Source organism: Amyelois transitella, chromosome 23, assembly GCF_032362555.1.
Source record: "Amyelois transitella isolate CPQ chromosome 23, ilAmyTran1.1, whole genome shotgun sequence".
NCBI classification, from domain to species: Eukaryota; Metazoa; Arthropoda; class Insecta; order Lepidoptera; family Pyralidae; genus Amyelois; species Amyelois transitella.
Window position 1 is genome coordinate 7,562,447 of NC_083526.1, and position 27,488 is coordinate 7,589,934.

The 27,488-nt window shown below is 37.8% G+C and overlaps 3 protein-coding genes across 4 annotated transcripts; 2 read left to right on the forward strand and 1 right to left on the reverse strand.

Annotated features, from left to right (window-relative positions):
* The first annotated feature begins 178 nt into the window (after positions 1-178).
* Positions 179-2,265, forward strand: LOC106139957 (uncharacterized). The gene is made up of 2 exons (XM_060951087.1): positions 179-426; positions 774-2,265. The coding sequence occupies exons 1-2, from the start codon at positions 327-329 to the stop codon at positions 2,234-2,236; spliced, it is 1,563 nt and encodes a 520-aa protein (XP_060807070.1). The 5' UTR covers positions 179-326; the 3' UTR covers positions 2,237-2,265.
* Positions 2,266-4,165: 1,900 nt separating this feature from the next.
* On the reverse strand, positions 4,166-8,686 carry LOC106139958 (nucleoplasmin-like protein). Of its 2 annotated transcripts, XM_013341468.2 has the most exons (6): positions 8,567-8,686; positions 7,766-7,905; positions 7,269-7,394; positions 6,576-6,701; positions 5,983-6,033; positions 4,166-5,043 (listed from the first exon to the last, which is right to left on the reverse strand). In XM_013341468.2, the coding sequence occupies exons 1-6, from the start codon at positions 8,586-8,588 to the stop codon at positions 4,942-4,944; spliced, it is 567 nt and encodes a 188-aa protein (XP_013196922.1). In that variant the 5' UTR covers positions 8,589-8,686; the 3' UTR covers positions 4,166-4,941. The 2 variants fall into 2 exon arrangements, with proteins under 2 accessions (XP_013196922.1, XP_013196923.1); XM_013341469.2 differs by lacking the exon at positions 5,983-6,033 and having other exon boundaries at positions 8,567-8,603.
* A 3,752-nt stretch (positions 8,687-12,438) lies between these two features.
* Positions 12,439-27,417, forward strand: LOC106139955 (ubiquitin thioesterase trabid). Its single transcript, XM_060950959.1, has 17 exons — positions 12,439-12,755; positions 13,102-13,397; positions 14,170-14,265; positions 15,858-15,951; positions 16,583-16,674; positions 17,284-17,371; positions 18,068-18,181; positions 18,451-18,598; positions 18,810-18,895; positions 19,049-19,162; positions 19,680-19,805; positions 20,059-20,200; positions 21,066-21,310; positions 21,546-21,666; positions 22,153-22,246; positions 23,198-23,346; positions 23,765-27,417. Exons 2-17 carry the CDS (start codon positions 13,263-13,265, stop codon positions 23,844-23,846), a joined length of 1,926 nt encoding a protein of 641 aa, XP_060806942.1. The 5' UTR covers positions 12,439-12,755; positions 13,102-13,262; the 3' UTR covers positions 23,847-27,417.
* The last annotated feature ends 71 nt before the right edge of the window (positions 27,418-27,488 follow it).

Below are 27,488 nucleotides of genomic sequence, written 5' to 3' on the forward strand. Positions count from 1 at the left end.
TGAGACAGTGCTGCCACTATTTAAAAACTATATAAAAAATTTGTAGAGATGTAACAGTCGATAGTTTTTACTCTGTATACCATCTGAATACAAATCCCACGTTGAAACAAGGAGAAGGATTGATTCATCACATCACTAGTAGACATTGACACTGACAGACAGTCAAAGTACTGTCTGTTTCGCTTGCTTGTTTTGCTTTTTTGTTGTTTGGAATAATTATTTTCGAAACAAATAAAATGCTAACTTATTGTTTAAGAAGTTAAATTACCTTTATATTTTCCAAAACGTACAAGACGAACAGATTTTCTTTACACACAACATTAAAAATGGACTTGAATTCGCAGAATTCTAGTTACTGGTTCGTGGTTCGCGAAGACCAGAGCAATGTTATATTTAGTACCAACAACGTAATACAGAATCCTCAGAGTAAGTAGTTATGACAACCATGATCTAATTATTGGGTTAGGTTTCCATGCAAAAAAGGCGAACGGGAGTTGCTTCATCAAAAACTTGACATAGGTGCACACTTAACTCCCCGGTAGGAAAATTATGACTGCAATGCTCAACCTCATCATACACATGCATATGCTGAGTGGAAACCCTTTTGGTCGCATCATGTATTTTTTTTATTTTTTATTTCTATGTTTATGAATGAAAATGTAATCATTGAAAGAAAGAAAGATTTTTCTTTCTTTCTTTCAATGATACTATTACTTGTAGAATAAAAAATTATCTTTAGGTTAAAATTTAATTATCATATTTATATAATGCAGTTGCAGGGCATGAACCAAGGTTTATAGTGGATGCTGGTCTCCAACCGCAGTATATACAAGAACAAAAAGATGAAGTAGCAATTGATAATACCTGTGCAGTCGATGTTGACAATTTCTGGGATAGAAATAAAGTCCAATTACTCCTTTCACTGTGGAGGGATGATCGCTTCAAAGATGCCAACAACAAGGATAGAACTATGTGGGAACAGATTGCTGCTATAGTTGGTATTAGCGAAACTGAATGTATAAAAAAGTACAAAAGCCTTAGACGTACCTATGTAAGATTGTCAAATAAAAGAAGATTGGGTAAAAATATAAAATGGATTCACTACAATGTCTGTGATGATGTGTTCAAAGATTGTAAGACATTGTCCTCTGCGGCCCTGGTGCCCTGGGAGGATAAGATGGTTCGGCAGCTACTCACACTCTACATTGAGAATCTTGACCGATTTCAAGACCGAAATTGTGTACAAAGAGACCTTTGGAAAGATATAGCGGGAGCAATGAACACAACTGAATATAATTGTTACCAAAAATTCAGGTATCTGAAGAGAAGGTATTTCACTTTGCTGGAGAAGAAAAGTAGCACTGGGAGACAAATCAAGTGGCCCTACAGTCAATACTTTGAGAGAATATTTTATGATTATGACCCTTATATATGTTCTTGGGACAGCAGCAAGATAAAACAGCTAATCGATGCATACTCCCAGATTGCTTACAAGTTTAGAAGCCCTAGTTTCCAAAAAAAGGAATTATGGAAAGAAATAGGAGAAATTGTAGGAAAGAATGCCAGTGATTGTGATAGAAAGTTCCGGAATTTAAAGCAGACATATATTCGACTGAAAATGAGGGCTGATACAGGGAGAGCAGTTACAAAATGGAAGTATTATGAAGATTTTGAAACAATATTTAGCAATACCAAGGTACATAGAAATGGGATCCCACTTAACTGTAGAAATCAAACTGATAATTACATAATAAAGCTTCTAAAATTTGTAATAGACAATTTGGAAAAGTTTAAACATCCACTAAGGAAAAGGAAACAATTTTGGAGACTGGTTGGCCCTAAACTGGGATTGACGGCGGAGGAGTGTGACCGTAAGTTTAGGAATCTGAAGCAAACTTACATGAGACTGCGAGAACAGAAAGCTGTGACTGGGAAGTGCAATAAGTGGCCATACTATTCTTACTATGAGAAAATTTTTGAGGGGTCCTGTGCGATGTGCAATAAAGTGGAGAACAATGGATCAGAAGGAGTCTGTCAGCTGTGTTCTAAAGGAAAGAACAGCGTTGGTGAAGATATAGATAGCCAGACAATATCCGATATCAGGAAGGTGATGCGGGATATGCAGGACCGGCACAGTGCAGACAAGTTTGACAAGCTGATACAGGCCGTGCAGGACTCCAATGACATACAACGCGAGAGGAATATGATCCTCAAAGCATTGTTGGATAAGAGATAAATGATTTGCAATTAAATTTGTTGAATATATTTGTTTGTGTATCTTTTTCCAGACATCAGAAGTGATTCTTTGTTAGAACCTCAATCGCAGTTTTTTTTATTAATTCTGTTCAGTTCACACACTTCACAAAGTCAGAAGACGCGACGCGCCATCTCTCATCTCAGTGTGGAACATCATCACGTTTCTTTTCCAAAGGGGTGGGCAGAGACAACTTTCCATTTGCTATGAGCTCTGCATTATTCCGCTTCATCTACATTCATAACTCGCTTCATGCAAGGTTGTCGGTTTCGGGTACTCTTGAACTGACCTTTCGCCAAGACCCCCCCGATTAGAAGAAGGTAGTTACTTCGCCAAGGCCTTCTCGCTCCACGGTTACCATTTACTCTTATTAGTCATAGTATATGCTTAGTCAGCCTGCTTTCATTCATTTTCTATTCCAGTTCTTTCACATCACAACATTCCCATCACAACATTCCCATCATTCTGTTACTTTTCTGTCACAAATTTCTATACCGATCATACTACTTAACGCTCTCATTTCCACTACTTTTCCGATACATTAGTGTTGGAACTAACACGCCTATACACCGACACGAGCACTTTTGGACACAACTTCTAACTCTGAGCAAGTTAGAAGTTTGTTTGAAGTCTCCATTCACCACATTCAGTATTCGTAGAAGCACTATCGCATTTCCATCATCTGCTTTTTACTCTAAGGATTTACTCCTTCATTCTCTCTCAGTGAGGGAACTGACGTTCTCACGACGCGGTATGGGCAGGGACTCCTCCATCCGTGCTTCTTCATCCTGGCTATAGTGCTAGGCCGTCGGTTGCGTCCTTATCACTCTACAGAGGAGCCCAAGGTAAGCTCTTGACCATGGATCCTAGACTGAGTGTGTCAGGTTTTTATACGAAACGAACATAAAGTCTGAATGTGCAGGTTTCCTCACGATGATTTCCTTCGGCGTAAGACCATCAGTTATCAAACTAATGTACATAACTTCGAAAATAGTCATTGGTACATGGCCGCAATGGGATTTGAACCGGTGCCTTACCGATTTGATCACCGACGCTCTCATCTGGAATGTTTGGAATTCCCGCATCACTTTCCCGATACATAAAATTGGGGATTTGCTCAAGAAACCCATATTTTCGAACTTGCCTGCACCACCTTAGGGTCCGTGCAAAGTGCCGCCGACTTCGTCTGACAAATTATAATGAAGTGGGTACTATATTAAACGGCGCAGTGCAGCCTGCCGACCGCTGGTAGTCGACCTAGGTCGGATGAACTCGGCATCACGCTGCACGGGCCCTTAAGCCTCATCTCTTGCTTACCACTAAAAGTAGAGGTTGGTTATCTGGAAATAATTATCCTATCTCACATACATATACTCACGTCCACATCCCTTGCGGGGTAGACAGATCCAACAAACAGAAGATTGTTAGGTCACCTTCAGCTGTTTGGCTTAATGATAGATTGAGATTCAAAGTGACCCTTTTGACGACATCCACGGGAAAGAGATGGAGTGGTCCTATTCTTTTTTGTATGCTGTGCTGGGAACCCTATCCCTTCATATTATTATCCCGATTTATTCTTATCCTTTCTGCCTATACTTAATACTGCTGTATTTTTTTGACGGAACGGACGTCGTGTTGGAATATTTTTCCAAAATATGTCTGATGGATTATTAATGATTTATAAGTTTGGATTGTTACCGAGTGTTCGTGGACAAGCGAGGGTGTTGGAAAGTTACAATATCGGATTTAATGAGTTTTGATGCTGTCCTATTATTAAACCCGAAAAAGGGACTAGAAATGTCTGAACTCTGGCAAAAAATAAGTTCAAAACTAAATTGAGAGCATAAAGAAACCAAAACCAGAGGGTAAAGTGTGTTGGAAACACATACGCAAAGAAATAAAAATCAACAGTATGTTTAGAAATGTTTCATTTTATTACCGTCCTTATGTTTTATGTATATGTACAAACAAACTATAATAGATATCAGTTTTTCATTTTGAAATGAGAAATCATTAGAAAAATTCAATTACATGTCGCCCTGCTAACGCTACAAATGACCAATGCCTTACAAGTACACTGATTATGCTTAGTCTTAACTTAAAAATACGTCTGTATGGTTTCACTTAAATATTAAATTTGACATCCATAACGCTATACCACAGTAAGGAATGGAAAACAATTTTAGACAAAAAAAGTAGGAAAAATTACACGCGATCTCTCACTAACCACAAAGGATGAAGTCTTGAATATACCTCGACCGTGGGCCGTACCAATGTAAGACCAGATATCACGAACTCACTCGTTCACTCTCTCAATCACGCGAGTCGATATAATGCTAATTACCACGCTATGTAGTTATAACTAAGGGCTCGGGCCGACCGCCGCCGCCAATCCCGTCCTAAGTCTTAAAATATTTCTTCTAACATTGGTTCGTGTTTGTAAGTAACAATGATTATTAAAAACAATGCGTTCAAATTGTGGATTTAAAAAATTATACATTGAAGACAAAAACTTTCATCAAAGTCTTTCCAAATGAGTTATCCCAAAATAGTTTTAGTAAACGGACATTGGACGTTCAATTCCAAACTGGAGTGGTCTGTCATACGGCCAGTCTGGCACCCGTGCGACGACCACTCGCGGCTGGCTGCGGGCGCGGCGGCGGCGGGACGAGCGCGCGCAGGCGGCTTCACTTCTTGGCGTTCTTCTTCGGCGACGGGGCCTTGCCTTTGGCGTTGTTCGACATTTTCGCCTTCTTGCCCTTTGGTTCGCCCTCTTCGTCGTCCTCATCCTATAAACAATAGTAGTGTTGAGAATTCTCGATTTAAAGTGAAAAAGCATGCTTATTTTTCTTGATGGCAAATAAATCAAGTAGGCATAGGAATGCTATTTCACTTGCTTGATTTAGTTACTGAATACTTTGGGACATCTGTCAGAATTTAATCATGAATGCTAGTGACCAAAGATTGCTAGACGTGTTTGCTGATGTTGTGCAAATCTTATACTAAGTTGCAATAGAATAGAATAGATTTATTTTCAAAATTGGATACAAGGTATCACTTATTGACGTCACATAACTTAAATCTAATTATAACTACTACTACTAATAGTAAGGCTAATTAAAAAATATAAGGTATAACAAAATCACTATTGCATTCTACATTGAAAGTACGCGGTAAATACCATCTTTTTCAACAAACTAGAGCTTCTCTAAATGCATGTATAATCATGTAACTGACAGTAGTGAACCCATTCAGTACAGAATGGTTCAGGCATAAAGTTAGCCCTTTCCAAACAATGTTGTTACACCTTATAGACGAAGCTAGCAGAAGGTAAAGGGAGAATGAGAATACAGAAAACCAACAGCCAATGTGTTCATTGAAAGATCAATTTTGAATAATTTTGGTTTTAGATCTCAATCCAGTTTATTAAATATGACAGTTTTTATCTTGATTAATACCAATTAATTTTTATTTACTTATAAATTAATAAAGTTTAAATACATCATTACTTCATTAGAAGATATGATGTTTGTGGTTTATGATTGCATTCTGATAACTGTCATATTTTATGTCGATAAAAACTGAGTTTTTGGTCCTTTTCCCTCTGTTGAGCAAGTGCGGAAGGAACCCTGCGCATCACAACACGGTGAATGGAATTACTCCAACTTCAGGCTACACATGAAGCCAACAGTCAAGGAATTACTAAATTAGTTGAAGGTTTTCAGTACCTCATTCGTCTTGCGCTTGCCTGCGGTTGGTTTCCGCTTATTCTCATCGTCCTGCAAATTAGTTTCTACTGAATCATGTGTATTTGTTACTGTTTGAGTTAATCTCTACATAGAAGTATATGATGACTTGGTGTATCACACAACACACAAAACCAGACCACTGATAGTAATTTCACATGCACATGGGGACTGTTAATAAAGGATTTTAGTAAAGTGCCTTGAGAGAATACCTGGTCTGAAGCTAGATTGTAATTACGAAATCAACCAGTATTCAAACAATGTTAATAGCACATTAGTGCAAACTTTTGTTAAAAGTGTGGTTTGTGGTTTAGTTTTAATCTATTATTACATTGAATTTTTACGATTGTTATATATGGACACAACATTTGGTATATTTACACTGTTATAAATATAAACCATTGTCAACCAACTTTAAGTATGAAAAACATTACACATCCTTGTGTAATTTTAAATGTGTTCAGTAACAGTTTATTCAATCATGCATCTTAGATAACTAAATTCGTCAAGTCTAAGGTGTATAAAATGTTAGTCACGAAGAAAAGACAAATATGCACAAAGTACTACCAACTGACCTTGAACTGAGAGTCATCTCCTTCCTCCTCGTCCAACATTTCCTCCTCCATCTCCTCCATTTCTTCAAACTCATCTACCAGCGCTCCGAGGAGGTGCTGGCCGATCAAATGTACTGGCCCTGATCCCTGGAAACATCTTTGTAGTTAATCTACATGTTTCTGCTAAACTTTTACATAATATAAGTAAGTTATCATGGTATATTCCATGATAAAAGTTGTGTGGTCAGACAAATGCCTCAAATGCATCATAAGCGAGCAGAGTGACGTCAAAACGACATCACACACCCGTCAAATGTGTTAAACACATGGTAAAAATTTATCATCATTCAACTTATGCTGATCCAGTCTATTCATGGACATTGATAAGACATGCCCCACCTTCCCGCTTTCTCTTACTCTGTGGTTGATCTATAACAGTTAAGACATACCTTACCAACATTTATGAATGAGGCAACTATGCCATACTGGTACTTTGTAGATGCACTGTTAAAATTCAATTCCCATACTAATATTCACACCAGCTGTGAAAGTAAATGATAGCTGTACAAGTTGTAAAGTTTGAAGAAAATTAGGAAAGACAAAATTCCAGGATGACCCAACAAAATGCTAGTAAGTACACAATTTTTCATCACCCGTCTTTGAGATTTGAAATAGGTCTCAACTCGGTAATTTTTTTTTATTGACATTTCTCACCTGTACAAGTGTGAATGTAACTGGTGCATCTGGGAACTCAATATCAAGACGCGCATGCCTCGTCTCCCCAACCTTCAGCACCGCAACTGGGATCTTCACGGAGTCCTGCAGGGACATTGTTTCTACCTGGAAGTTACAATTTCAACATAAAGTTAGTTTTCAATGAATGTGTGATCTAAGTCTTTCCTTTGAAGCAGTAAAATTTTGAAACCATAATAACATGTCTGATACAAAATTAACATACATTGAATCCATTTATTCCTGTGAAGATAGCACTTAAAACCAGATCTTCCATATATTGACTGCTAGTTTAACATTAATTATATAAAAATACCACATGTTACAATAGATTGGTATGACAAACTGATCTAAAGATTTATAAACAATAAAACAAAGAACAGCCCATTAGAGAGAATATTGACTGAACTTGGGAAATAAATAACACTATTATTTATATTTTTTTTATCACATCTTCGAAAAAGGCCACGAGTACTAACCTGTACGACATTTAGTTCATCTGGCTTAGCCTCTGGCCCTAGTAAAGCTTGGCGGATGAGGAGTTTGTTGGTGCGAGGGTACTCCGCCTTCGCTTCGGGGTCCCATGTCTCAGACTGGTGTGTCGCTGACAATGTGGTACCTGAAACACAGTATTAAAGTATGATCAACGCCCAGCCGGCAACACCCAAAACGTATAAGTAATGTCACTCACTATAACCTCAAAACACAAAAGTTAATGCACAAGTGTTGACCAAAAATACATAGATATGTAAACTCTTGACGAAATAATCTCAATTATATAGTCCTTAACGATGATAATTAAAAAAAAACAACACTGGACGCTTGACGCCATACTTTCATATTACGCGCTTTAGCGCCATACATAGCATGTTTCTGTTTAGACCACATTTTTACAAAAATCAATAGCTTTCAGCCTACACTGAAACAGCGATTTATTTTTAGATAAATAATCTAGTTTAAAATACATTACAATGACAAATTAGCCTGAACATTGACGAAAATGGCGGCAAGTAAAGTGCAAACCCCGTATTAATTTTGAAATAATTTACATATTAAGTAGCTAAATAATTACGAAGGATATAAAAGTAACACAACTGTTTTAATCAATATTAACACAAAGAAATTGTAATTACACCGAAATTTAAATGAAAATGGCGAGCCCGGAGCCGGGTGTCAAAGCGGACGCTTTTATCCATAACAATTTTAGAAGCTAAGTACAAAGATTTTCACACAAATATAGGCAACTACAGAATAATTAAGAAATAAAGAATAGTACTAACCATAAAAATATTCGTCCGACATGGTGATTTCACTAATTTATAGAGATTTTTGCGACACGTTCACGTGCGATGCCGGCGCACAGAAATCTGAAGAAGAATATTGCCCGCTGTAAAGCTGCAATTGCAAACAAAAAAAAATGGTGGGGAGATGTGGAAACGGAACGGAACGGTAAATACGGGAGCGGAGGCGGCGTATAAATATATCTAAGTTGGGTCATGATGGCTTGTAGAAATCGCGTTAGAAATAACAAAAAAGGAATTATCTACATACTTATAATATATAAAACCCTTTCGTTACCGAGGACTGACTGACTGACAGACAACGCACAGCCCAAACCGCTGGGTCTAGAGATGGCATGTAAATGCCTTATGTGGTCTGGGGGTGCACTAAAAGATAGTTTTCATAAATCTTCACAGGAATGGGCTCACAAGATTCTTCTATATACGCGGACGGAGCCGCAAGCATCCCCTAGTCCACTATAAGAATTGAGCACAATTGAGAACTGAAATTTTTGTAGATGGTTAAAAATGCACAAAAACAGTAAGCTCTGTTTGGAATCTATCTTTCAAGAAACCAGTAGCAATGACATCTCAGTTATTGATTGATTGAATTGATAATTCTTTCCAGAAATTGAATTGAATTGATAAATTTTTCCAGGTTCAGGCTGTAAGGCTCTGGAATGCTCTTCCTGAAATGATTAGGAGAGCTCCTAGTCGCTGTGCGTTCAAAAATGCTGTGAATGGGTTCTTTCTAAGAGCAGATCAATTGATATTTTATGTTTTTATAATGTGTATTATGTATTTTGTATGTATTTATTCTTTTTTTTTTGTAATGTAGGTACCTATGTATTTTTCAATATGCATGTGCACTTTATCGCACCATCAACTTAAAGTTTTTTCTGTTTGGTCAGCTGGTTGACTGGTAGAGAATGCCAAACGGCATTAAGTCCGTCTTTTGTACATTTTTTTGTGCAGTAAAGTTTTAAATAAATAACTAAATAATTGATATAAAAGCGTTTTAACAGATAAGAGTGCAATGAGAGAGCAATGTTATATTAAAATATTAAAGCGCTGATGCGATACTTATAATGACCTACGTATGCTATGAAATTATTTCTGGAAGTTGCCACGCTTTCGTGGTAATTTTCAGGGTCAAGCAAATAAATTTTCCCGTATATAAAGAAAAGAAAAAAATAATAGAAGCTGGAAACATTTTCAAAACCGTTGGCGCCGTAGACTCAGAGCGTAGACAAAAAATACTTTTTTCAGACCGATACACTTCGCGGTCAAGTCATACGATTCAGACGTCCTTTACGTTATTCATATCTTCTGATTTCAGACAAACGCGAACGAATGTGCTGTGTTGCTTTACTATGGGATCGACAGCCATCAAAGTGGCGCTAGTGTAATTTGTTCTATTTTTTATGATACCAAAAAGTTATTATAATTTAAAGCGACATACAATGTCACTGTGCAGTTCTACATTGTAGTATAAAGACAAAAATTATTAGACTATGTCTGAGAGCAATACATCTCAGACCATCTATTTACTACGAGCAATACATCGTCCAAAATTTAATCCGACAGAGTTTTCTAGGATAACATGTGAACATTTTACTGAAAATTAACATACAAGAGGCGTGATTTTATGTATGTACATACATTAAATCACGCCTCTTCCCTAGAGGGGTAGGCAGAGACTACGTCTTTTCACTTGCCACGATCTCTGCATACTTCCTTCGCTTCATCCACATTCATAACTCTCTTCATGCAAGCTCGGCGGTTTCGGGTAATCTTGACCCGGCCCTTTGCCCGGACGTCCTTAATTTGATCAAGATGCGTTCGTCTAGGTCTTCCCACTCCGACCTTTCTCTCCACACTCTCCTTGTATATCTGCTTAGTCAACCTGCTTTCATTCATCCTCTCCACATGACCGAACCATCAAAATATACCCTTTTCTATTCCTGTAACTACATCTTCTTTCACATCACAGCATTCCCTTATCACGCTGTTCCTTATCCGGTCAATCAATTTCACACCCATCATACTCCTTAACGCTCTCATTTCTACTGCATTTATTCTGCTTTCGTGCTTCTTTTGCCATACCCAACTTTCACTCGCATACATTAATGTCGGGAACAACACGCCCTTATGCACAGCCAGTCGAGCCTTTTTGGATAGTTACTGACTGCTCATAAAGGCATTCAAAGCTCCATTCACCATTTTCTCCGCGCTCACTCTCCTTTCGATATCACTATCACACAACTCTTTTGCTTGTTCAAATTTTTCTTCTCCAATCAAAATATTACATGCTGTCGTTTCTTTCTCCATTTCAAAAACCAGTGTTTTAGTTTTACTTACGTTTAATTTCATTCCTTGCTCTTTCAAAGCTTCATGCATACAGTTTACCATCTGTAAATTCTGAAATTTTCTATGAGAAAATAATCACAGATTCAGAACTTTGTACGTTAAGGATAAATTAATATGCACCTATATTTTGTACATATACGAAGCATGTACACTCTACTTAACCTTTTTACTATTCCGACGCGGATCATCAACATATTTAAGCAATAATTAGATATGTACCTATACGTAATATGTTGCTGGCAATAATACTATACAATTTTACTAAGATTTATATAATATTTATTCTACAAATCGTTTCAACATATATGTTGTATAAATAAAAAGGTTTAATAAGAATGTATTCCAATATCGATGATTAATAATGTTTTTGACAGCCGGTCTTAGAATTGGGGAGCCGCGGTTCCCCAGGCATAACACCTAGCCTGGCGGAAGATCTTCCCTTAGGTGGCGGTCGAGCCGAATCATCGCTCCCGCTACAAGGTCTTTCCATTAGATCTTCCTTATTTCGTAGCATACACGTAGGTACACGTTTTTTAGTTCATATATGAATTGTTGAACTTGCCTAGTAGAATACTCGGTAAACAATAATCAAACACATACAAAAATCACTTAACGCTAACACAATCGTTACACGCACGTTAACAAACGTCGAAACAAGTGACAGGGGAACAAGCTATTCAAGTAACTCTCGTTTTAATTATTCAATGGTTGACTGAAAGAGATCCCAAAATGGGATAAGTCCGCCTTTGTATATACAATAAAGATATTACAAAAACAAACAAATAAGCTATAAGAGCGCCATCTACGATTAAAATTGAATTAGCAATACGGTTCCATGACTGAAGCCTCACTTTGCGTTTAGCGATGAAAATAGAATAGCGTTGTGGTTACCACCGCAACATTATGCTGAGAGGAAGCCTTTTTGATATTCACAAAAACGCACAAATTGTAAAATCTGTTACTTAGTATAGTTAAGTTTGTGATATCAAATAAAATATTTTTCTTTCTTTCTTTCTTTCAAAAGGGAATTCTGCGATTTGGTGGATTTGGTCGAAGAATTTGTAACTCTTTCTAACGGGCAGACAGAAAGAGTTACAAATTCTGCTTTCACACCTTAACCACTGAACAGATTGTGATGAAATTTGGTACAGAAATAGAGTTAAATTTGAGAAAGAACTTAGGCTTTTTATCGCGTAGAAAAAATGGTTGAAGGGATATAGAAATTCGACGCGGACTCACGAAGGACTTGCGGTTTTATAATTTTTTTTTGGGTTGGTTATTTTTTAAAGGATGATTGATAGCACCGATAGTATAAATTTGAAAAGGGAAGGCCTAAAGTATTTCGTTATTAACTTGCAATAGTTTCGATAGTTTATAGAGCATCGAGCTAAAGATCGAGGCCAAAACTATGGTATCGATAGGCTTATCAGTGTTATCCACCCACAACCATTGAGTTGAAAAATTACAATCTCGCTCTCGCTGTCAAACGTCAAATTCGGATCCGTGATTTTCTGTGTTTTTTATTATTGGATAGATTACTTTATTTACTGTAAATTCATTGGATAATACAACAAATATGACAATTGATTGGTCAATATAACGCATGGTACAACTCACTGACAGACAAACAATGACTTTTGTTGATTTGTTATGCTTGACATCTAAGCGTGACATGCTGGATGAACAGAACGGACAGATTTATCAGCCATCTCGTTTCTACTCTTGACGTAAATTGACACAAAAATTGTCAAAATACCGTATAAAAACATAATTGCCTTTTACTCCATTGTTTCTTTTGTGTTTTTCCCGTGTTCCCCAGGTTTGTTTTCACCTTTCTAGTATTATTATCGCTTATGTAACGTGGCATGTAGGATAACTGTAAGTTTCACCAGGATATTGGTCTTGGACAAGTTCGTAGGGTATGAGTTCTTGACCTTATGGCACTGATGCCTCGATGTTTTATGTTGTGTAACGAAGCCAAAAACTGCAATACGACGCATGCCAAGTTTCGTGTTATCGTGTGCTAGCATTTCGGAAATACTCAATCGTCGATATATATTTTTGCGATCCGTCAAATTTTCTAATGTCCCCAATTTTGCCATCACGGAAGTGTTCACATTGCGGCAATGAAATATTTGTTTGAATATGTGATAATGTGGTTCCAGGTCACCTAATTCTATTTTTTATGATCGGTCGTCGCCAGTTGAACGTAACGCACACCTGTGCTAACAATCCTCATAAGAGAATCTCATATGATGCGAATATAATAGTGGTGTGGGTGTAGTGTAGAGTGAATTACACCCTCCATGCTATAATCTATGGTACAATGAGCGAGGAGGCTGAGCAGGATGCGAGCAAGAAGGTTGCATCCAGTGTCGAGGAGGATGCCTCCCCAGGGGCGGAGTGCGGGGGAGGTCACGTGGATGTCTCCACTAATGTGTCACAAGCACAGCTTGGACAGGTTAGTTAACCAAAATTACTCATCTTTTCCAGACTGATCTCAATCTATCAGTTAATTCTTCAACTTGCCAATATTTAGGAGTTACTTAATTTTTGCCTTGTTACTGCATAAGTTTTGTTCTTATGAAATTTAGGTGCAATAACTTATTAATTTAATGATAGCACTAGATAGATCATACTTGAGGGGAAGGTACTGGGTAGAGTCAATAATCTTGAACATATTCAAACTTTTCTGCTGAAAGTGTGAGTCAAATAGTAGCAGTGCTATCTATGCTATGCTATTTGCCTTAAATATGAATCACAAGTTTATAAGACATATATTAGCCTAGAGATAATTATATACTCAATCTGTGTAATTTGTTCCATATAATTTACACAAGGAGAGTGTGAATGGGAATATTGGAAGGGGAATGCCTAGATGAACATACAGGTATATATTTTAGTTTTTATGTCTTGCACAGCAAGACCAAGACTTCAGACTTCCTGGTCTTGGGGTACTGTGGCGAAATCTATACTCCACACATTTTATCAATGTGTGTACCATTGACCTTAATGGTACCTTAAACTAATGAACTTGCATAAATAAAGTCATGACAGTGAATGAAGTGAAAGAAGTGCGCAGGAGTCGTGCAAAGATGGAGTCTCTGCCTACCATGTGTCCATTACCCGTCACAAATGAATAAAAAAATCCAGTCCGTTAATTGCGCAATCTGCCCTGTTTTCTATAACCACATGTGAGTTTGGAAATGAATAGAATATGTGTGTAATTACAGATGACAGCAAGCTCGCTGCCTGCAGCAGAGAGCCCTAACAACGCCAAGTGGTCCTGTGAGGTGTGCACATATGAAAACTTCCCCCTCTCTCGCAAGGTACTTTCATTTATATATATATTCAATTTATTTGCCTGTAATAAGTCTATTGTTTTGCCTTTTTAATAAAACGAAATAAAAAAAAATATCTATATCTCTTGGTAAACAGAGCCAGTGTTCGAAAAGACTGAAAGGCCACATTTAGCTGTATGGCATTATGATGGAATTGACGTTCAAATAGTGACAGGAATACATTCTTATCTGTTAAGAAAAAGATGAGCCAAGGCTTTAAAATAAATATTAGGGCTTTATTCAGCTAGATTGATTTTTAATATATTAAATCAGGACACATTACAAGGTTTGTTTTAAACCTATCTTATTTGCAATCAGTATGTAAACTTTAATTAGATGTGTTTGCAAGTTTTTCCTCTGTAACAAGCCAACTATGGCAACCAAAAATACCTTATGTTCTAAGGAACTTAGGTTTTTTTGTAATCGCGTGGAGACTTATTTTCGCCCAGTGTAAGTAATGTACTTTAAGCAAACACTGTACAATTTAAATGGGCTATTAAGATAAAAAAGAGAAGTTATATGCACAAAAAAAAATGTTATGGCCTATATGCACAAAAAAATAGTTATGGCCTTTCAGTTTTTTTGAGACAGTTGGCTGTCACCTACGCAAAAGAATTAGACATGATTATGTGTACAGTAGTTGTACGTATATTTTGAAGCGATGTTTTTTTTAAAATAAATAGTATTAATAATGTGCTGTTTGCAAGGTTACATACATTATAAAGTATAGAGACATTCTTGTATATAACCTTGTAATTGTATCCTTGTTGTTTTTGTTGTGTCAGAGTGAACAACCTAGATCGTTTGTCTAGAGACGGTTCAAGGTTGTGTTTAGTGAAGTCATTAAGCTGCATTCGTAGATTAAATATATTTTTTGCTAATATTTGTAGTTTGGTTGAATGTTCGATTTAAAGTCATTGTCCAATTATTAGTTTTTCATGAGTTAAGAAAAAGAGTCATTTTATTATTTTGTGTGAATGTGTTGTAAAAAGATATTGATCCCTCTAATCAGATTTAAAAACTTAATGAAATTTGCTTGATAATACCTGTTTATTTGAGGAATCCTAAGGCTTGAGCTAGCATACCAATCCTGGGGTATGCTAGCTCAATCTTTAGGATGCGGCATGGCTAAGTTGTGTTTAATTTCGTGTAAACCATAAATTTGAATTCTGATTAGTCGCATAACGTCTTGTTTTGATTTGACCAGACACAGGAAATTAACTTAACAATGCCACATTGCAACATACATATATGAAGACAAACTTCGAATCAGAACACAGATCGAATCGCAACAGATTTTTATTTCTTATCACGTCCCGATGGATACATACAGACAGAGAATATAATTATATTATATTTTTACCTGTGCTCCACAGTAAATAGATTTGATTTGATTTTGATTTTGATTTGATTTGATTTGAGAAAATATGGGGACTTTATGAATTAAGTGATGTACATGGTGTCAAAATAAAAACTAAATATTTACGCCAATTACTACATTAGGTACGTGTTTTATATCATATTATTGACTTATTGGTTTAGGATCTTGTCATCACCCCTATCCCGTCGGTTGGTTTCAGTGCACCATGTGCCGCAGCGCGAAACCCCTGCTCAATGAAGATATATTGAAGCTGCAAGATGGCGCCAGCGCGCTCCCCGTGCAGGAAGTGTGCAGTGAGTTGTCTTGTATCGTATACCTAGTTGTATGATGAATAAATAAATATATTGCTACATAAACCTGTGGCGACATCTCTACGCCACTCGACAACAACATCAAATCACACAACAACTGTCAATCATCGCGAAGAAATTGACGCGTTCAACCAATAGCAGCGAAGAATCTAAGACGCGATTTCAGAGATTTCACGGATTGGAGCTATATACACAACCTCCGACACAACATCGTTGGAGCCGCGGTTCCCCAGGCGTCACACCAGCCTGGCGGAAGATCTTCCCTTTGGTGGCGGTCGAGCCGAATCATCGCTCCCGCTACAAACCTATAGCAGGAGCGGTAGTCTGGGCTCGATCGCCACAAAGGGAAGATCTTCCGCCGTGTTATGCACGGGGAACCGCGCCACAGACGATATTGAGTCGGAGATTGAAGTTGTATCCTGCAATCTGTAGAAACTTTGAAAGCGCGATTAAGAATCTTGGCTGTGACTTATGGCGTGTGATATTTTGGAATGTCGCCACAAATCCGATATTAAAAACAGTATAGTTCCTTTAAGTAGTAACTCGTCATAAACACAAACTCGTAATTTTCGCAAATCGTCATTTTAATTGGTCGTAATTATTTTGTTACAAGGTGCGGAGGGCGCGGCGGAGAGGATGAAGTGTTTACGAATCTCGTCTCCCGGGCAGCCCGGCGCCTCCTCGGCCAACAAGTGGTCCTGTCCGGTCAGTTTCCGATAGATTGATTGATAAATCTTATATTTCATATGCCGTGTGGTTTTCAGCTTTTTAGAATAGTACCATTCCTTATATTTCCCATGGATGTCGTAAAAGTAGATTAAGGGATAGGCTTATCAACTAAAAGGAAACTTAAGATTAACCTTGTAGGCGATGGGATAGCAACCTGTCACTATGTAATTTCAATTCCATTATTAAACCATACAGCTAAATTTTGCTCTTCAGTCTTCTCAGTTCAGTCAGTTAAGATGTTAAGATGGTTTGGTCATGTGGAGAGGATGAATGAAAGCAGGTTGACTAAGGTTGATACAAGGAGAGTGTGGAGGGAAAGGTCGGAGTTGGAAGACCTAGACGAACGTATCTTGATCAAATTAAGGACGTCCTGGTAATGGGTCAGGTCAAGAGTACCCGAAACCGCCGAGCTTGCATGAAGAGAGTTATCAATGTGGATGAAGCAAAGGAAGTATGCAGATATCGTGGCAAGTGGCAAGATGTAGTCTCTGCCTACCCCTCTGGGAAAGAGGCGTGATTTAATGTGTGTATGTATGTATGTAAGAAGGGAGTTGTCTTTGAGTACAATTTGAGTTGTGATAGCAGGTGTGCACTTACGAGAACTGGCCGAAGTCCCAGAAGTGCGCGATGTGCGGCGCCGGCGGCCCCGCGCCCGTACAACATTCGCAGCTCGGTGAGAACATGCATTTATTATCATTATTTCTGCAAAAGCATGTAGGTAAGTTGTATTTTGTGTAAGTATCAATATATTTATTTATTAATATTTATTTGAATTAAATGAAATCGTGATAACCCCGCGACAAGAAGTAAATGTTATATGTGTTTATGTTAGAACAAGTAGTTGTGTGAAGATATATAATTTTGTTTGTACAAATTAATTTCTTTTAAATATTAATTTTAAACAAGAAATAACCAATAGTTAGAGGTGCGAAATTAATACACATTTTTCTTTACAAGTTGAAAGTCTATTTTGTAATACTACTTGAGGTAGCACGCGGATACGCCCGCGTAAAATTAAAATTACCATAATTCCCGTTCCCGCGGGAATAGAATAGATTTATTTTCAAAATTGGATACAAGGTATCACTTATTGACACATCACTTAAATCTAATTATATGTAATTACTACCGCTTCCAAAGCGCGTATGTAGAAGAAGCGGCGGAACAAACTGCACTGCAGCATTTTCACCGGACGTCAATTTACAATTTTGGCGGATATTTGAGAAGTCCTCTCTTAGTGCAGCGCTAGACCACGTAAAGAAAAAAGCCAAGTTTAAAGTCTCTAGACCCAGCGGTTTGAGCTGTGCGTGAATTTACAATACAATTCCCCACGTATCAATGCAGTAAAACCGGTGATTTAATTTGACAGGTATAAACGAGATCTGTAACGGTCAGAACCAAAACGCGATGCAGGAAGAAGCCGGGAAGAGATCCAAGCGGCGAACTAACAACGTCGACTGGCTGTGGCTACAGGCTTGTTTGGGTGAGTCATATTATTCTATTATATTAATTGCTTCAAACGATTCAAACTTCTTATATTGATGTGATTTTTGGGGTTAGTAGTGGGACATATCTTAAGGGTAAGCAGTGGGACTTGCGGATTGTATAACTATTATTTACCCAAAAAGGCATAAAGTCACTTACATGAGCAAATTAAATAACAATTAACTTTACTGCTGACCCCAAAATGTGTGTTTATGAGTTGAAGTTAGTTTAGGATGTTATTGTTATTGACCTGGTCGGTATCATCAGGCGTGGTGGAAGGCTCCGTGTGCAGCGTGGAGGCCTACCTCCGAGCCGGAGGAGATCCAGCCAGAGCTCTGAGTGTGAGCGAAGTGAACATCCTCAACCGCGCCTCCGCCTTCGACGCCGGCCACACGCTCGTGCACCTCGCCATACGGTCAGTGACCCTACCTGTATGAACATATTAGGTATTATGGACAACAGGAAAATGATTAGCTTTACACCTGATTGCATACTTTACATACTTTTTTAATAACATGTCAATTTATGCAAAATGAAATGGGGCCAATTTCATCTACAGTCGACTTTACAAATGTGTCGTGTGGTGCAATAACGAGTAAACTAAATTATTGATGTTTCCCGCGCAGGTTTCACAGGCAGGACATCTTATCCACCCTGCTATCTCGGATATCAGGCGGCGGGCCCGGGCTCAAGCGATCTCCTTCCTACGTTGGTAAGTTAAATTGCTTTTAACTAACTGCTCTTTTTGTAGGTTGCGTTAAATTCGTTGCTTTTTGTAGATGGCGCTAAATGAAACTGCTGATAAAATCAAGTTATATTATAATAGTAAATCGTATCACATTTTCACCATTGTTAACACTTTCAGCTCCGGACTTGGCCGCAGCGATCCGCCGCCACATGGCGAGCTGCATCCGAGTGAAGAAGGGCAGCTTCCCGTGCCGCTACATCAACGAGTTCTGCACGTTCTCCCTGCCCGCAGGTAGCTAATGACTGACAGACTCATTGACTGACATATCAATGCGATCTCCGTAAGGTTCTCGGTGTATACCGTCCAATTTTGTAACTTCGTGTCTCTTCAAACCATGACATTGGCAGAATCACCGAAACTCCGGTGGAAGCCATAATATAGAAAAGAAAAAAAGGCTCTCGGAACCTTAGATTTGGACCACTCCATATCTTTCCCATGGTTGTCGAAAAAGGCTTATAAGCTTGAGATTCTTGTTGTAGACTACAGGCTAGTAACCTCTCACTATTAGAATCTCGATTATGTCATTAAACCATACAGCTAAACATGGTCTTTAGTCTTTACAAGACTGTTGGCTCTGTCTACCTCACAAGGGATAAAGTCGTGACTTTAAGTTTGTTCATACATATAGTATTTATCGATGCACAGCTCATGTTGTTAATAAATACTTTCTTGCCACTAAATCTTTGCCATTATTGTTAGTGTGATCTTATTCTTATTAATTCATAAATGCATTCTTTTTACCTTTTAGAAATCGAGGAGTTACCGGCGGCTATCCAAGAGCAATTATTCTCGGAGCTGCTAGATCGGGAGGTTCAACACACGCTGGAGACGGACTTGCTCATCAACTGGAGTCACGAGCTCACCGTCACTCTTGGTAAGGGTTTCCGGCACCAATAGAATACAATATTTTTATTTTCAATTGTCAAATTTCAAAATTGGATACAAGGTATCACTAATTGACGTCACATCACTTAAATCTAATTATAACTACGCATGCGTAGAAGAAGCGGCGGAAGTGCGGAACAAACTACACTGCAGCATAGCAATAGAAAAAAGAACAGCATCACTCCATTTGTTTCGCATGGACGTCGTAATAGCTTGCTTCATATCGCCACCCTTGTGCGCAGGGTCGCGGCTGTACGCGCTGTGGAACCGGTCGGCGGGCGACTGCCTGCCGGACGCGCTGAGCCAGGCGGCGTACGGCGTGGCCGACCGCCACAACGCGCTGCGCGCCGCGCTCGCCGACTCGCTCGCGCACGCGCACCGCAGGTAACGGCTGTATCACCATGTTTATTTATCGGAAATTATGGCAAGGAAAATGTGCTGCCAAAGTTCGTGAACAAGGTGACAGACTTGGTCGGAATAGGCTATTTGACTGTTATTTACAAATGGTTTGAAATTATTCTTTATGACATAATAAACACACGTCATTTATATTTCCGAGAAATATGCAGTGTTTATAATAAAAAATCAATTATAAGGGTTGAAATTTAAATAGCGCTCCAAAAACGCTCTATAACCTGTGTGACATCACACGCAAATAAACTGATTATCATTAGGTACAATGTCAGTATTAACAGTAATTTTGGTTATATTTGCCGGTTAAATAAAATGCTGCAAAGTTTTTGTGTGAAATGGCATAAAGATTTTTAAATAAATAATTTCTTAATAATCCGTACCATAATAATCCGCGTTGTTTTTGAAGAAAAGTGCAACCATAATGCATCAATCTCAGGTAGGTTTGCGTTGTTGGCACGCACAAAATTTTTGTTCATTTTGAATACAAACACTAGGGATTTATTTCACTAAAGTAATAAAATGAAGCTGAAATAGTTCACTGTCACGAAATAGCTCAATATCTGGGATAAAACATTAATAACACACAAACTACACAGGAGGAGTTGACGTTTACTTCATTGTGACGTCACCGGAGTTGTAACCAATCACAGTGCGTTTCGAAAAGTATTTAAAAATTATTGTATTTTTAAACGATAAATCGCCAAAAATATGCTTATTTTAGTACAAATGAAAGTAAACCACGTTCTGTTATATTATTATCTAACAAACCGTGCAATTCTTTTTTGAATGTATTATTTGGTGAGGCAAATGTTGATCGGAGCATGCGCCGCCGCAGCTTCTACGCGCGCTGGCAGGCGTGGGAGCGCGCGCAGGCGGCGCGGCTGCAGTACGCGCCGTCGGAGGCGCAGCTGCGCGCGGAGTGGGCGCGCCAGCTGGCGGCGGCGGCGCGGCCGGGCGCGGCGCTGCTGCAGCTGCACGTGTTCGCGCTGGCGCACGTGCTGCGCCGCCCGCTGCTGGTCTACGGCGTCGAGCGCGTCCACTCCTTCCGCGGCGAGCCGCTCGGCTTCGCCGGCTTCCAAGGTCTGTCTGTCACATGTAATGAACCCTGTGCCTCCCTAAATTATTATTTTTTTTTTTATTTATTATCATTACAAAAAAAAAAAAACAATTACAATGGTACACATAATGCATTAGGTTAAAACCACAAAGGTTTTTGTGTACTAATGCAGTTGATGTGTGGAGACAAAGCTTGTACTATGTATTGAAATTAATTTTGGAATAGTCTTAATACCTCACTGATTTGTCTGCGTGACAGGTATCTACTTACCATTGTTGTGGGACCCCGAGTTCTGCGTGAAGTCCCCTCTCTGCCTCGGGTACACGCGCGGCCACTTCTCCGCGCTCGTGGCCGACCACAAGCTCACGTACATCTGCAGGTATGCCTACTCTACTCTATAACAGTTATCCACAGTATATACTATAGGTATCTACTTGCCGCTAATCCTACTACTATTATAAAGGCGAAAGTTTGTATGGATGTTTGTTACTCTTTCACGCAAAAACTACTGAACCGATTACCATTTAGTATGTAGGTAGCTGAAGACCCAGAATAACACATAGGCTACTTTTTATCCCAGAGTTCCCGCGGGATTGATAGGGTTTCCATGCGGACGAAGTCGCGGGCGGCCTCTAGTTTTAATAATAATAAAATCGTCCGCGAGACGATGTCGTAGCAATCTAATCCATAGAAAATTTGCTTGCACGATCTGGTTACTTCGCTGTTACTGTCGCAGCTTTACTACAGATCGTTAAACTAAATCTCATTTCTATTTCCTAAGCTATTAGAATACTTTAAATATAAGGCACCTTATTTTTTGTTACCTTGACAAACGCCACGAAAGTGTATTGCCTGTTGTTTCCAGGGAGCAACAAGAAGACAACGAGGAATGCATATACCTGCCGCTGACGGACTCGGACGGGAAGCTGTTACCTGTGCATTTTCTCACTTGTGACGAGGTGGGTAGCTTTATTTTTTATTACCTTTAGAATTCAGCTTTCTTAGGTTTTGTAATACTGATATTTTTAGACTTTTAATACCGATAGTTTAAGCGACAGACAGAAGAAAGTCTGTGGTTCATGGCTGATCATGGCCGGAGGTTATTGCTTAGCAATGGGACATATAAAACTATAAAAATAAGATTTGTGTAGGAAGTATAGTGAAGGTTCAGGAATATACAGGTGACTTTTAATTCAACTGCATAAATTGAACTGTTAAGTGTACTCATCTAAAGGATATTTAAAAACGTTAAAAGAAAAATATCGGTTCATATTTCAGAAAGTACGAAAAAAAATAAAAGTATCAAAATCCACGATCCTAAATACGTCACATCACCCCGGCCGGCGGAAAAGCGACGCGTAAGATTCAGAGGTCAACGACACAATTCATTCAGCTGAGCGATCTCGACAACTCTGTACTTTACTTTATCTTGATACTAGAAAAATAATTTATTTATATTTTTTTTTATTATTAATATTTTTCAGACATTTATTTACATGTTTAGTTTTGATTTCTTTTTGTAGTATTGGTCTTTAATAAAGCGTGTGACGTAGTTTTTGAGGGATTTTTAAATGTGAAAATGATGACGTTTAATTTAAATAAAAATAGGCTCAAACAGCTCAGAAGCATGGGTATGTTTAAAAGGATGCAGTTGTTTTAAATGTCACCCTGTATATACACTAAAGGAGAAAGAAGGGGAACCGAAGAGACGAAAAATAATGCACAACATTGATGGAAACAAATAATAAAAATATTTTACAATCAAATTAAATCTGATGTTTTATTCTAACAAAACAATGCCGTTACAACCGTTGCTATGGGCAGAACTATGGTAGCATATCCATTAATATTGAAATATAGTTATATAAATAAAGTAGGTCGCCTTCAATAAGTTGGTGTCCCCCTCGCAGATGGCGGACGAGGAGGGCATGGTGCGGCGCTTCATGTCGCTGGTGGTGACGGGCGGCGGCGCGCTGGCGGCGCGCCAGCAGCTGCCCGCGCCCGCGCTGCTGCAGGCGCAGATGCTGCAGGAGTGGCTCAACCACTACCGCCGCGCCGCGTGCGTTTGATTGACATCCTCCCCCCTCTCCGCCCTCCGCCCTCCGCCATCAGCAAACACATTCACCTCATCTTCATTGCTTCACTGGGGTACACCCGCGGGATATTAGTGGTTCCCTTATTTCCGTTCACACGGGATTTTCAGATGATCCTTCCACGGTGCACTCCTTAGACCATATGAGGAATCTGCATGCCAAATTTCATGTACTTAAAATTAATCAGACAGTTTCCTCGTTAATATATTTTGAAAGAAGATGAATAAGATTATTCGTGACTGTTGTATATCGATGACATGTTGGTGAGAAGCTCGTATGAGTAAATTCCTGATCTTGTTAAATTTAGAATGTAACAATAGATGATGTTATAAATAAATGAATATTGTTTGATTGATGATAATAAAATATCGTAATCTTCTACAGCCAACAAGCCCGGGGCCCGTTTCCCCCGCGACTGCGAACCGCCGAGGGATTTTCCAGCGACGCGGACACGGACGACGAGTGATACACGCTGTATATATATATACATACAGACTTACACCACACACAAATAATTTTAGTTTCTCAGGAAGAGGAAAAGATATATGGAAGTGAAATGAAATGAAAAAAAGATTAGTAATACACCCTGTGTACATACATACAGACTGACACCGCACACACACATGCACGATGGATTCACTCTCAAGAAGTAGAGTGAAATACCATGTTTACATACACACGCAGACCTACACCACACGCACACATAATTTCTCAGTGATAAAAAAGAAGTTAACGGCAAAAGAATTTGCTAAAAGAGAAATATAGTGAAATAACCAAAAGAGGAACAATACATTTTGTATATGCACATACATACATATAATAAATTTCTAAGTAATAAAGACATATCCCACACAGGGAGCAGCAAGCATACCAGTGAAAATGAAGTGCAAAAGTGATTCCCAGATACTTTAATGTATCATTTGAATCGGTCGTTTTACTTTTTTAGCTGCAAAGAATGAAATTAGACAAAATTAATTGAAATGTATGTACATGTAAAACGTGATATGTAATAGAAGAAACAAGTGTGTGGTGTAATATTCAGGCGAAACCGGGTCAGGTCGCTAGTACAAAATGATATTTCTGGCCGCCGTTGGAAAGCTAAAGTGCAATAATATGATAAAGCGATGTTTATTTTCTCATAAGAAACTACAAGTGTACAATGACGTGCGACAGTGAGACTACTGCACGATTTGTTTTTATTAAGACTCACCTCTGAGCGTTCAGTAATTTTCATATAATGTAACTTTCCCTTGAAACAAATTCGTATGAAAATTTACGCTTAAAAGTGACTCTAAAACACGTCTAAAATGACTAATAAGAGCCTTAACACGATTGTAATAAGGTCCAATTTGCTAGCGAATGTTTTTAGGCATACTTTTGGGTGTGTATTTTGTTTCGCGTAGACAATAATTTGCCCTCTGTTTCGGTGAGGGTTTGTCGTTGGTGTGAATGGGTCGTTTTTGATGCTATTTTTATGAATGAGTAAATAAAATAAATGCTTGTGGTACTTGGCTGAGGGTCGTGCAAGACGTTTTTCAACATTCTTTGTTAGCATAAATATATATTCAGGTTTTGTTAAAGAGTTGGTAATATCTTGGTCTGATTTTAATTGGTATCTTGTGATTCATTGTTCTTTGTTATATGATTTCCCCTATCTAAAACAAATTTGGGATTGGGGATGACACGATAGCTTAAATTAAAAATTTTATAACTCCTTTTCCATTTGGAATTTGTTTTAAAAGTGATGTGATGGAGTATAGATTCCATCGGATATATGTTGAAAAGATGCGTCGCACCAACACGACCGGCCATTACGCTGAATTTAATTAGTTTTTAAATTTTTGGTAATTCCTAAGCACTAATATATGGTCAGTGCTAACTAGTTAATACTGTACCTTTTCACTAGTTTTTATGGCAGCTACCTGATGTGGTAGACATTCAAAGACAAAAAAGAATTATGCTGAAAATTTTGAAAACGAATTCAAACCAAATGATGTGGCTTTTAATTTTGACAAAAGCACAATTTGGTTTGAAGACAATTAGGATAGCGTGTCTTTGTCAGTTTATATCCATTAATAAATTACAAATCATTAGTTCAAAATACATAATATATAATAGGGTACCGGACAACTTTTCAGATTGTGTTTAAAAATAATCTTTATTTATTTATATATCCATAAAAAATATTATTTTAAATAAATAAATCTTTTGGAGTATTAAAAAACGTCAAAAACGTAATTTATTTAAAATTGCCGCGAAAACAGCACTTTACGTCAATTCAGATCGCGTGACGTCATATGTTTGGAAAACAAGCCTTATTACAAGTGATCAGTGCTTGGATAATTTAAGTATTTTCTCGCAGATCTAGAAACATGCAAAACCCATAATAATGTAACCTTTAAAATCATAAAAAAAAACATATGTGAAAATAACTTTGTAAGCAATGAAACTAGTTTTATTTTAGGTTATGTTTTCGTTTGTTATTTTTTTTATCATTTCTGTTGTTAAGATAAACAAAAAGAGGTTGAAATACTTACACAAATGTTTTCACATTGCGAAATTCAGCAAAATAAAAGTCGGTATTAGTGGCAAAGAAACTGCCGACCATGAAAATATCAATCTTTTGAGAGATTTCTATTGTCGGCTTTAATTAACCTTGTTCCATGATAAAAGCTTGATATAGGCGGCTTCAAGCACTTGCGACAACTTCTGTTATGAGTAAAGTCCTTCAATTCTTAACTAATTACAATTAAATATTTTTAGAAAAATGCTAAAAATCGTAGAATAACTCGAAATAACATACAAAGCAGTGTTGTTTACTTATCACTTCTGAGGTATGACGTCACCCACTGTGATTGGTGTTTGGGTTCTTACGCTGCACAGATAAAAAATATTGGATTTTTGCAACTTTATTTATTGATTTAAAATTATAAATCATTGTTATTTCTTAAAAATCTTTACTAAGTGATGTTCTTGTATAAAAAACTTTATTTTAAAACACAACTTAGATTTTTTTTCGATTACTGTCCGGTACCCTATTGTGTGTAAAAGGGCTAATAGTTAACTCCTAGGGAACACGAAGACTAATGCCATACAAATCTTGATGGCCACGATCGGTTAGGAAATAATTTGTAATTATAGGTGGGATGTATGAACATTTGACACCCGACCAGCTGGCGAAATAAAAAAAGTAAAATACGCAGAGAAGATATTGTGCAGAGTCCAAGCTAATTACAACGCATACACAATAATAAAACGGTATTAAACTGTCTGTGGCGCTTACATAGTTTGTAATATAAGAATACTTATTTTAAAGTAATGATATTACGAGTACATGAAAAATGTACCATTAAATATTACTGTGTGAGGAAAAGCTTGGTATCTATGTGGTATCTCCTCTGTGTTCAAAAGTATAAATAAATTTAATTGATGCGATGTCTAAGAGTTACGACGCTGTACAGAGAGTATAAGGTTCTAATATTTATTATAGTTTGGTTAAATGTAAATAATACTAAATTGGTTTGCAATTCTAGATGTATAGGTATATCCGCTTAGCGTAGACGACTTCCTTCGCCTTTCGTCTAGAGTTTGAAAATTCGCAGTTCGCTGTATATTTGTATGTATTGGATTGTAACAGTTTTGGAGGCAATTGTGGGAAAGTCGCATAATGATATAATATCAATTTATCTTCTTTAAATCTTTATTTTTTTCATGTTCAAAAGTTGGTGTTTATCCTTCTACTGACTATTTTTTAAGTCTTAACTTTGATTGGCGACGACTGTAATCAAAGCCCGTCACAGTTGCCTGTAGGATGAAGATAAAGACTTATTACGAAAATATTACGAAGATAAATTGTGCAAGAAATATTTTCCCAGGAATTATTGAAAAGGTTCAATAGTTTGTTTACTTATGTAAATAGTGGTCGTTCATAGAAACACTATGAGATAGATTTGTTTTAACCACGTTACATTCAAAGTATATACTTAAATACCTACTAATTTTAATCAATAAAGCACTTATTTTATGAAGCTGTTCGATTTTAGTTTTATTTGTTAACCTTCTTTGCCTTCAGTACGGTACTTACCTACATAATAAAACATCCAGTACT

Coding starts and splice junctions, on each gene's coding strand:
- LOC106139957 (XM_060951087.1), top strand. CDS start 327: ATGGACTTGAATTCGCAGAATTCTAGTTACTGGTTCGTGGTTCGCGAA. Junction 427..773: donor CGTAATACAGAATCCTCAGA/GTAAGTAGTTAT, acceptor TATATAATGCAG/TTGCAGGGCATGAACCAAGG.
- LOC106139958 (XM_013341468.2), bottom strand. CDS start 8,588: ATGTCGGACGAATATTTTTATG. Junction 7,906..8,566: donor GTCGGACGAATATTTTTATG/GTTAGTACTATT, acceptor ACTGTGTTTCAG/GTACCACATTGTCAGCGACA. Junction 6,034..6,575: donor GAGATGACTCTCAGTTCAAG/GTCAGTTGGTAG, acceptor ACTAATTTGCAG/GACGATGAGAATAAGCGGAA.
- LOC106139955 (XM_060950959.1), top strand. CDS start 13,263: ATGAGCGAGGAGGCTGAGCAGGATGCGAGCAAGAAGGTTGCATCCAGT. Junction 18,896..19,048: donor GCGATCTCCTTCCTACGTTG/GTAAGTTAAATT, acceptor TAACACTTTCAG/CTCCGGACTTGGCCGCAGCG. Junction 22,247..23,197: donor ATTTTCTCACTTGTGACGAG/GTGGGTAGCTTT, acceptor TCCCCCTCGCAG/ATGGCGGACGAGGAGGGCAT.